Genomic DNA, 12,699 nt, shown 5'->3' with positions numbered 1-12,699 from the left:
TGTTCATAAGCGGCTGAAATGTCCTACATGAATAAATGATTTTTGAATTTCAATAACACAAGCTTTGCTTAGCTTGGGACTAGATCGCCTATCTAGTGTTATTATTATTATTATTAATTTTCTGTCTCATCTGCTGCCAAGCAGCGTATCTTTATATTCCAGTTTGTGAAGATATAAAATTACTGGGTTTGGAAGTATAACATCTTAGTTCTTAGTAATGGCAACACCTATATCACTTGCGTCACGTTTTCTCCGGCCTTTTTGTTTCCAGAATGGAAATATTTATACAGAATCATTTCTATACAATCATTTCTGTATATTTCCTTTCCGTCTTTGTCATTACTAAGAACTAAGATGTTATGCAAGAATTTGTACCGACTAAAGCCTGTCTGATTCACTTAAAAAGTCTCACGAAACACAAACAAACATACAGTACCCTAGGTGCAGTTAGCAAATAAAACGATGAATTAATTTTTAGACTTTTATTTCTTTCAATTGATCCTTACTACAGACATCAATGAATTACCTCAAACAAAGGTATAATGGAATGTGTAAGTACCTACGGTTTTGATTGTGTCATACATAATATATGGACATTTAATATAATATAACAATAAATATGTATGAAACAAGAATGCTTGAGGACGCGTCCAACGAAATATACAAGAAAAACAATAAAATCTAATAAAGTTCATGTTACACTTTAAGTGACAATACATTATGATATTTACAAACAATTAACGATAGAATCGTTAACTGGATCTCAAGTACAGTCGTACCCTGTTTATTTACAAAAAACTAATAAAAACACAACGTTCGCTACAATTACGAGTAATTCATAAAAATTAAGCTACAAATTGTGCCTTGTATATATTATATTATTCTCAAATGTATCTACAGTTGCATTATATTCATCTATATTCTATACCATTATAGTATTACCAATGATGCTATCTTTACCGTTATCTATAAGTTCCGAATAACCAGATTCGTCGCTGCATGCGCTGTCGTTATCGCCTGTGCCTTTGAATACCTCTGTTTCAGTGCTCGAAGTCAGGCTATCTACGTCTGTCAGGTCAATAAGAGGTTCGAAACTGCCCTCAAAATTGTTGAGAATACTGGAATCGACACCCAGAGGTGGGTACGTGGATCTTCGACGGAAAGTATTCTTTTCTCCAATCGGTATGTGATTTACTTCCTCAGGAGATACCATGTTGGGAATGTTGTTATCTGTATTTATCATGTGAGTCGAATTTGAGCAGCTCTTACTGCTCGCTCTCACCGGTGAACGCTCAAAACGTTGTATATCGTCAAAGACTGCGATGTCGTCATCATTTTCTAATTGCTTCTTCTGTATTTCTTCCTGCGGGAAGTTGGAGGGAAGCGATGATGGTTCTGTGTCAGACGTCACCGTGCTGGCAGTTTCGCAGCCTGAAGAAACGGATCCATCGTCGCTATCCGTGACGAGGAAGTTACTTTGAGATAACAGTTGCAGATTCTTGCATTCATTGTTCCTTGCGATATCAATCAGTTCGTTAGATTCTGCAATAGACTCCAACGTGTGCAATCTAGATTCCAAATTCTCATCGCTTTGACTAGTTTCGTTATCGTTATGTTTTATATCTACTTTGTTACTTTCTTCAACCAGAAGATCAATCAGTTTCTCTGAAGTGGCTTCTGAACTGTCTTCAGAATCTGTGCGGGTTCTACCCATTTCTGGACAGGATAATTTACGCGGAGATTTCATCTCCGGCCTTCGCCTGTCAAGAGTGTGTGAGGTGTAGAATTCATCAAGTATCATGTTTTCATTAGTCTTTCTCCAGGTACCTATGTTCTGTTTTGCATTCATCTCTGCTTCTTCTTCATCTTCTTCAGAGCAAAGTTCTTCAATGGCACCGAGTTTTGGGGCAGACTTGGATCTCTCTAAAGGCGGCCTATAATTTGTTGCACCTACGCTGAGAAGTATTTTTCTGCGTGGCATACTTGGATTGTCGTAAACACTATTAGCAAGGCTGAGCCTCGCGTTCTGTTTGGAGATTCTGTCCTTCTTAAATTCGACTAAGGCTTGCTTTAGTTTAATTTGGAGTTCCTCGGTGATCTTCTTTGATATAGTTTCTTTGGTGCAGAGAACAGCATGGCATCGGAGTTCATGTTTGAGCTTCTTGCCCTCGTGTCTGTATACCCAGCAGAAGAGTTTGGGATAGTGGGGTGGACTGGCACAGTATGTAATGCGGTGGGACCAGTACTCGGTGAGGCCGTGCTCTTTGGTGAAGCCCTTCAGGCCGGAGTTGGTGACTGAGAGTTTCATCACCACATCAGGTTTGGTCGACTGTTGGTAGTTTCGCCAGAGAGTCGAAAGCGGCTTCTCTATGCAGCTCTCACCTGGAAAGAGGAAAAATCAACATTATTTCTCGAGAATACCAACGTTGTTTGAATTTTTGACAATTTGGGATTTTTTTTATGGTAATCAACAATTGTAGTTATTATCATAACAAAATTATTATGTATAGATGTATCAACGAATAATCTAGATAATAATTCCATATTCTTAGAAATATTAAATCGAAATTAGTCAGGCGTGTATTTATAAATACTGTTTCAATTTAATAAACCTCTGATATGAATATGATCTGATAGGCGTTTAATCGAAACGGATTTGGCTACTTGAGAGTAAAATTATATTTCAATGCCAGCGCTCTGGTGTTTGATTAAAATTTTGCAACTCCAAACTTGTTTTGTATTACATCAGCTGTTGCCAACTTTGTACGCATGATCTTGTCAAGTTTAAATATTAAAAATATTTTCTTAGCGATATTAAGAATTGTAAAGTGAAAATCTTTGCCTTACTTAACCTCTTATTTGGGTAGAGATCTAGGACTACGAAACTAGTGTATGTTAAAATTTGTAAAGTGGAATTTTTTTCCACACCTAGCTTCGAATTTTAACCCTTGTCCAATATCGTACAGTTGAAATCCTTTAAGTTACTTAGCTAATCATGTGGACCCTTATTTTTGTAGAGATTAAGGACTACTAAAGTAGACTTTCTCAAAAGCAGAAGAAGCCTAATCCTCCCAGAAGTGCAGATGCTATTTTAAAATTTGTAAAGTGATAATCTTTTCCCGCACCTTGCTTCGTATTTTAGTTCTTGTCCAATACAAAACTTGCACTTTACAATTTATGACATAGCATCTGCACTTATGGGAGGATTGTTATAATACACATAAGGATGTGTATAAAGATTAGAAGCTCCTAAAGTAACCTAACTCAAGAAAAACCTAATCCTACCCTAACCTAAGTGTAGGAAACTTATTACTATCTTTGTAGACCTCTTGAATGCTGGTAACATGATTGTGACGTATTTCAAAATGGTATCAAATTTATAGTTTAGAATTAACAATAACGTTTAACAATAACATGATTGTGACGTATTTCAAAAAGGTATCAAATTTATAGTTTAGAATTAACAATAACGTTCTCTTACATTTCATAATATTCCTAAAGTAAGAAGTTATACTAACTTTATATAGTAATGATTATTTAATGTTTGGAATTTTTAATAGAAATAGAAATAGAAATAATCTTTATTCAAGTAAACTTAATATAAGCCGCTAATCTACCACTTATTCGGAATGCAGATTCATCACAAAAAGAATAAGCAAGAAACTTGTGTGTTGCTCTTTTATATAAATAAATAAATATATATTTTTAAATCTGTATTACAACATAATATTTGTACGCTGGAAACAGCAGAATATGATGAAAAACTATCTTTTTATATTGAACCTACCATATACTAAAAATTTAATAAATTACCATTATTTTATTGGAGCAACCTCACAATTCTAAGGATAAATCCACTACTATGCACTTCAGGATTACGTGAGCGGCCGTTTCTCCGGCCTCAAAGCAGTCACAACAAAGAGATCTGTACTGCCCATTGTGTACAAGTGTTTGTTAAATAGATAGTAGCCTGTAATTGATAGGAAAGATCCTTATATTCAAGTTTTTGTAATTCGGTTCCAAATAAACATATTCCAAATTTCAGCTTTCCTTAACTAAGTACTTGAGGTTCTGCGTATCAAAAATGAAACTATTTTATAAAGTATACATACATAAGGTAAAAAATATTTTTTAAATTTATTTCAGTACATTGACATAATTGTTCATTTTATTTATTTACTAGCTACTCGCCCTGGCTTCTCACGGGTGTACATTTATTATATATTTATATAAATCTTCCTATTAAATCACTCTAAACTCACACTAAAGTGGTTTGGGCTGTGCGTTGATAGATCACTATGTCAGTCACCTTTGAGTTATATATATTTAGATTTTTTATATCTGTAGTCTTAAAAATTGTTACTGAAGTTACTTAGCTGTCATGTTAGAGTATCCAATAAATAGTGTAATTTACACTAAGTATCATACTGTAGATTAATTTGACTTGTCATAAGTGTCTGTGATGGACCTACATGAATAAAGCTATATTTGATTTGATTTGATATTATATATATATTGAATATATATTATATTCAAATACGCTGCCTACGTATCATTGCCTTGCCTTTATCTCATTATTTGTGGTCGGCGCAGTATGTCATTCTCTTCCACTGATCTCTATCAGTCGTCATATCTAAACATACTCTTCTTTTATTCATATCATCTTTCACACAATCCATCCATCTTTTCTTAGGGCGTCCCCTCCCTTTACATCCATCCACATTCATATTATACACTTTCCATAAGACATGGTCCTCATTCCTCCGCATAACAAGAATAAACAGTAGTTATTATTAATAGTTTCCTTTTAAACAAGTACTTGTTAACAACTTACAGACAAGTATCTTAAATAAAAAAAAACATATATTGTGATAAACAGTGTTGGTGACAAATTTATAAATATGTTTTTTTCTTTTCAATACTATGTAAAATGTTATATCATTGTTTGTTTACTTCACTACATAGTATAAAACAAAGTCGCTGTCGCTGTCTGTCCCTAAGTATGCTTGAATCTTTAAAACTACGCAACGGATTTTGAAGCGGTTTTCTTTAATAGATAGAGTGATTCGAGAGGAAGGTTTACATATACATGTACACCCGTGCGAAGCCGTGGCAAGTAGCTAGTTTAACTATAAGGAATTACGAACTACTGTAATGTAATTCTTAACTAGTATAAACAACAATGATAAATATACCAATAAAATCAGTCAGTATGGCGCCCGTTTTCGCACACGTGATTATTACTGCGACGGATTGCCCATAAAATGGCTGATGCTGGCGATAAAAATGATCATAAACATAATACATCTGCCATTTGTTATATAATATGGGATGAGTAGTAGGTAGGGGGGATAAGGGATTGTTAGTAATGGACAGATGATCTTATTGCTAACAATGTACCTTGTCAGGTTGCCCTCCACGCGGTGTCTCCTGGAAAATATCGTGATATATATTTACTGAGCAAACCCAATTACTCACTAAACGATTACTTGAATGACGAGCGTGCATGCCAATAGTTGTTCATGTACGGGATTTTCATTTAATTTTAGACATAGACACCTATATAAATATATATTGTAAATAAACTGGCTTTTAAAAAAAAGTGATTCAATTGAGTTTCTTGCCAGTTCCTCTCAATTGGATTTACGAGTATATACTGAACTGGACAGTAGGGAAAAATTAAAATTTAATGTAAAAATAGTAATAGAAATAGAAATAATCTTTATTCAAATAAACTTAATATAAGCACTTTTGAATAGTCAAGTTTTTTTATTCTACCACTTATTCGGAATGCAGATTCATCACAAGGAGAATAAGCAAGAAACTTGTGTGTTGCTCTTTTAAATAAATATTGATTTACTTATATTTAATTAACAACAAGGATTAGGCATGCGACAATCAACATAGAAACCGCTACGCAATGTAAAAAAATTACGTTCATAAGGGGCTAAAATGTCCTACAAGAATAAATGATTTTTGAATTTGAATTTGAATAAATTCTTAGTGAATTTGTCACGATGGGCTAACTGACCGGACCTCAGTCCGGTCAGTTAGCCCATCGTGACAAATGGATGCCGAGGATGAGCAAGAGGATGATAAGATGAACATGAGTGTTCATCTTATCATCCTCCACTGGTGCCCCGTCAACGTAAACCGTTAGCGCAGGCGGGTGCACCATTACATTATCATCCATAAAAATACCGCATGAGTTATCCTACAACGGAATATAAATATTTGTGTAAATCGTTCTAGTTTAAAAAAGGACGAATATCCATACAAAGTTCCATCCCCACTTTTAACCCCTAACTATACTTTTTTCGCATTTAAAAGTAGCCTATATCTTTTCTGAGAGTCTAGGCTATCTGTGTACCGGTTCAGTAGTTTTGGCGTAAAAGTGACAGACAGACAGATTTACTTACATATTTACAATATTAGTAATATATTCGTTTATGTCATAAACTACATTCCTAACTGATGATAGTACTACCACAGATAACATAATATTACATACAGATACCCCATCCCATACAAGAAAATGGTTCCTTCCTAACTCGGGCTATTCTTCGGGCTATTTTATTTCGCCACCGTAGCCGCTAGATGTCGCTAGATCTGAAGCAGTTCGGATTACTAGTGGGTGCTTAGTAACAAAGCATGAAAATAGATGGCAGTGAATTCAGTCTACATGACATCTGTTTTGCAAAGATATGTATATAATAGATATGTAGGTAACTGTATCGTGTACCTTAGGGACGATTCAAGATTCAATGTAAATGTGTAGGTATAATATCGTTAGCCGACACTCTGCAGATATGGCTTATGTGCCAATGTATATACCTATTGTGTTATGGTTTATTTTACATTCCATGCCTATTTTTTTTGATATGTTGTAACGCGTCTGCGCTATACGTATAGCCTGATTTTGATACATTTATACTCGTACGTATCAAAATCGGGCTATACGATTTTTTATTTCAATCGTTATATGTATGAGACTGATTTTAGCTACAATTAATTTACTGGTATATACCTCATGTATTCTACGATGTACCCCTCTTTTACCTAATGAGAATTCCGCTATATCTTATATATAAATTTTGTATCACAGTGTTAGTTGCCATATTTCTCCCACATTTTGATGAAATTTGATATGTATACTTCCCAGGTCTGAGGTAGGGTTGTTATCTATTTTTTATACCCCTAAGTCATAGGGGTGGCCTACCCCGAAAAAAAATTTTTTTGTATTATGGACAATTTTTTATTTATTTATAATGTTACATTGAAAATACATACACGCCTAAATTTTCACCCGTCTTTCACCAACCCCTATTTTTAATAGCGATATTCTTACAAATATTATAAATGCTAAAGTAACTCAGTCTGTCTGTTTGTCTCGCTTTCACGCCAAAACTACTGAACTGATTTAATTGAAATTTGGTAGACAGATAATGTAGACCCTGAGAAAGGCTACTTTTTAATGCGAAAAAGTATTGAAAGGGGAAATGAAAGGCTATATGAGGATATCGTAATTTTTAAAGTCAGATCTTGTAAGATTAAGTGAACAGGGTCGGTCTAGGTTTTTCATTATTAGAAATGTGTAACGGGGTAACACGTTATTTAGTGCGAAATTGTGTATATTACAATAAAATTTAACGAGAAAATATTATAATGATATCACTGGGACACTCATTGCCTTACTACTATATCGTCCGTTAGGAGCGAACTTTCTGGAAACACGAGAGGCGCTATCCTATTGGTCGGTCGGCGCGGTTACCGCGCGTAGATGAGTAGATGAAGTACTTAGACGAGTCTCACGGCGCCGCAGGGTAAGTACTTACTATACATACGTAGTATACATATGGGTATTACAAATGTTTTTATTACTAGTAATATTACTCTGTTATCTAAGCAAGTAATGTGTGCTTATTTTGAACTTGATAACATTCTGAATTACTCGTATATCTTTCAATATCTTTAGCGGTATAAACCAGGTTATGTACTACTACTAGTATTGTTAGTGAGGGATAAAGTTGATGAACAAAAATAAAACAATATTCGTATTAAAAATATATTCATCTAATATTTTTGGCATTATTTTTAAGTTTCTTCCAAATATAAGGGGTCTGACATGGGGTGTTATGTACCTACATTAAAAAATACTTTTTGAAATGTATGAAAGAAACGTATTGTATGAAATTTTTGAAATGTGTGAAATGTATGCACCTACATTAAAAGATAATTTTTGAAATGTATGAAAGAAATGTATTGTATGAAATTTTTGAAATGTATGAAATGTAAGGACCTACATTAAAAGATAATTTTTGACATGTATGAAATGTATGAAAGAAATGTATGTACCTACATAAAAAGTTCATTTTTGAAATGTATGAAATGTATGAAAGAAATGTATGTACCTACATTAAAATATAATTTTTGAAATGTATGAGATGTATGAAAACAATGTATGTACCTACATAAAAAGTTCATTTTTGAAATGTATGAAATGTATGAAAGAAATGTATGTAACTACATTAAAAGATAATTTTTGACATGTATGAAATGTATGAAAGAAATGTATGTACCTACATTAAAAGATAATTTTTGACATGTATGAAATGTATGAAAGAAATGTATGTACCTACATTAAAATATAATTTTTGAAATGTATGAAAGTAATGTATGTACCTACATTAAAATATAATTTTTGAAATGTATGAGATGTATGAAAGAAATGTATGTACCTACATAAAAAGTTCATTTTTGAAATGTATGAAATGTATGAAAGAAATGTATGTACATTAAAATATAATTTTTGAAATGTATGAGATGTATGAAAACAATGTATGTACCTACATAAAAAGTTCATTTTTGAAATGTATGAAATGTATGAAATAAATGTATGTACCTACATTAAAAGATATTTTTGACATGTATGAAATGTATGAAAGAAATGTATGTACCTACATTAAAAGATAATTTTTGACATGTATGAAATGTATGAAAGAAATGTTTGTACCTACATTAAAATATAATTTTTGAAATGTATGCACCGTACAATAACAATACACGTTAAACATCATACCACAGAGTCATACGCAAGTTAAAAACAAACTGCTATGATATTAATGAGAAAGGAAAATAAACTTTATGGTATTCGAGTTAGGGTCGATTTCTCTCTTTTTTTTTAAACTATTTTAATCTTACCAGTTTCCAGTATTCGAAGACAGCTACGATTCGTACTCGATATTTTAAATTATTATGTAATCGATTTTTCAGTACAAATGTAAATAACCAACGACACTAATAATGTACTACTATATTCCGTTCTTTGAAACGGAATACTGCTATACTTAATACAAAATAATGAAAATTTACTGTTCACAACGACTCATTAAAAGCATCATCGAATAATGCGCTGTAATAAAATCCTGTTATCGATTATTAAAAAAAATCGATAATACATGTATTTATTTTTAATATGACAACACTTCATACATAAGTATTATTGGAAATAGTATTATTTGCTTGTTCGGCTATTTTTAATTTACTTAAACTTTTTTTATATGTTTAATTTACAATAATAATATATTAAGTGCTTATTATTGGAAAATATAAAAAAGACATTTAATTAGGCCGATACAAATGACAACAATGCCATCTATGAAAGCATTTTGAAAACATTGAGCCCCGTATTAGCACTGATTAAAGTGTAATTAAGTACTGGAAAATAACAAAATGAGTAAATATATGAAAATTACTTTTCTAAACGCATTATTTCATTTTAACATGTATATATATTTTTTTAAAAATGGATTAAACTATTTTGAAAACACAGTTTTGTTTTTTAAAACGTTTGCAAAACTATGAAGAATTCCATCGATACCAATCACGCCATCTATATGCAACTTTTAGCAATAATAATGGCTATTTCCTCATTGAGTGCCACTGGTACTACTATCTAACTGACTAACAAATGTTATATACTTATCATTACATAGTATAAACAAAGTCGCTGTCGCTGTCTGTCCCTATGTATGCTTATATGTTTAAAACTACGCAACGGATTTTGAAGCGGTTTTTTTTAACAGATAGAGTGATTCAAGAGGGAGGTTTATATGTATAATACATGTACACCCGTGCGAAGCCGGGGCGAGTAGCTAGTCATTAATAAAGACATTTACAATTATATACATATTTTAATAACATACCTACATACCTATACGTCCGGCTATTTTATACACGTCCCGTAATTATACGTAAATATTGTTATGTTTACAACCTACTAATGGCTTATATCTGATAATCGACATCCGTACAGATAATCAATTCACTTCCAATATATAATTAAAAACTTCCACTGTCCGTACTTACAAAATCATATTGACTACAGTTACATATATAATAATCTCAGGACAATTCACACAGCGCCATCTAGACCCAAGTTAAGCTAGCTAAAGATTGTGTTATGGGTACTAGATAACTGATACAAATACATAGATTATTTTTTCGTAAATACATACATATCATACATAGAAAACACCCAGACCGATACAAACAATCGTAGTTTTGAATTCAAGTTTGTACCGAGCGAGGAATCGAACCCGCGGCAATAGGCTAGACCACTGTACTATTAGTATATAAGTTTTTTTTCGGACTACTCTAATGCTGTTGGCCGCAGCTGATCTTTCAGCACACAGCGCCATCTAGACTCAAGTTAAGCTAGATTAAGCTTGTGTTATGGGTACTAGGTAACTGATATATATATATTTCGTAAATACATACATATTATACATAGAAAACACCCAGACCGATACAAACAATCAAACCGAACCCGCGACCATCGGCTACACCGCTATGCTACCGAGGTAGTCATAAATTTACCTCTCATAGAAATAGAAATAGAAATCAAATAATATCATTACAAGCACTTTTGAATAGTCATATTTTGATTCTACCACTCATTCGGAATGCAGATTCATCACAAGAAGAACGAGCAAGAAACTTGTGTGTTGCTCTTTTTAATAGATTTTTTTTATACAAATAATGAACCCATACCATAAATGGAGCGACAGGCCCTCTTTTGTAAAGTAAATATTGTATTTATATCAGCTGCTTTGCCCCATAACAAAATACCATACGACATAATGCTATGGAAATAGCTAAAATAGACAAGTTTAGCCGTTGCCACGTCTGTTAATTGTCTAATTCTTCTTACCGCATAAGCGGCAGAACTAAGTCGACTCGCCAATTTAGCAATATGAGCACCCCATTGCAACTTGGAATCTAATGTGATACCTAAAAATACATTTCAGATACACAACATACTCGTTAGTATAGTAGGAAAGAATATATTCAAATTGTGATGGAAATTAACTAGTAAATCCCAAATAAGTATTTCGATCAGAGTTTTGTAGTAAACGCACGACTGTACTAGAGTGGAATGACCCTGTATTGATAATCAAGTGGCTCGGACATTGCTTAAACATGGCGACAATGTACGCCTTGGAGTAGATAGAGCAATCCTTTGCTTGGCCGATAAGTCATATTCAACACCATACAGTAGATAGAGTTACACATAAAACAATGTAGGCGGTAATTCGGGAAAATCTTATTGACATCATAATATTAATACTAGATTTAAAGACAAACTTGCTGTCCCCAAGTATCGTTTAGAAAAAGTCAATAGGTCTTTTATGGGAATAGGTATAAAATTTTACAATAAGATACCAAAGGATATATTGAAATTACCCTTAAATAAATTCAAAACATCTGTTAAATCATATTTACTGAGCAAGGCCTATTAGTCACTAAACGATTACTTAAATGACGAGCGTGCATGGCAATAGTTTTCATGTTCGGGATTTTCATTTAATGTTAGACATAGACACCTATATAAATACCTATGCATTGTAAATAAACTGGATTTAAAAAAAAAAAGTAATTCAATTGAGTTTCTTGCCAGTTCTTCTCAATTGGATCTATATACCGAACTGGATGGTAGGGAAAAACAATTCTAATGTAAAAACTTGACGTTCATAAGCGGCTAAAATGTCCTACATGAATAAATGATTTTTGAATTTGAATTAGACAGAGGAATTAACATGTAGGTCTATTACAGACTCTTATGATATGTCAATTCTACCAGTACCGAAATCATTTCATCACCAGTCAGGAATGATTTCGAGATGAGAAGAACTGACAAGAAACTCAGCTCGTATTCTTTTCAAAATACATGTTTATAATAATACAGATTCATTTTTAAATTCAAATTTGGAAGAATAGAGTGACCACCAGCATATGTTATTGCAAAAGCAAAAAGTCTAATCAGTGTTCGTAACCCGAACAGACCAGTCCCCACAATCAGCACCCGTTCACGAGTATGACGGATGAGCCAGCCATCATTGCACTCAACCATATTAGAGGAGGTGGAGCCTGGGGGAAAGGGGATTGTAATGTGGACTGATGATCTTATTGCTGAATGTACCATGTCAGGTTGACCTCCACGCGGTTTCCCCTGAAAAACCATCGTGATAAATTCTTGAATTTGTCACGATGGGCTACCTGACCTGACCTCATGCTCATCTTATCATCCTCCACTGGTGCCCCGCCAGCGTAAACCGTTAGCGCAGGCGGGTGCACCATTCCATTATCATCTATAAAAAAAAAAGACCACGCCACAAGTTTGACTATTGTAAATATTTC

The 12,699-nt window shown here is 33.3% G+C and overlaps 1 protein-coding gene across 1 annotated transcript in view; it reads right to left on the bottom strand.

The window, feature by feature from the left end:
* Window positions 1-920: 920 nt before the first annotated feature.
* LOC131849782 (uncharacterized) overlaps window positions 921-12,699 on the bottom strand; it is a 124,888-nt gene continuing 113,109 nt past the window's right edge. The window contains exon 2 of the mRNA XM_059199904.1: window positions 921-2,382. Coding sequence (XP_059055887.1) covers window positions 923-2,382 — 1,460 coding nt within the window. The 3' untranslated portion in view covers window positions 921-922. The remainder of the gene's footprint in view (window positions 2,383-12,699) is intronic.

The sequence above is a fragment of the Achroia grisella genome, unplaced genomic scaffold (assembly GCF_030625045.1).
Source record: "Achroia grisella isolate CSIRO2021 unplaced genomic scaffold, CSIRO_AGI_Agris_v1 utg1112, whole genome shotgun sequence".
NCBI lineage: Eukaryota > Metazoa > Arthropoda > Insecta > Lepidoptera > Pyralidae > Achroia > Achroia grisella.
The sequence above is the reverse complement of the archived record's forward strand: the minus strand, read 5'-3'. Positions and strand labels throughout refer to the sequence as shown.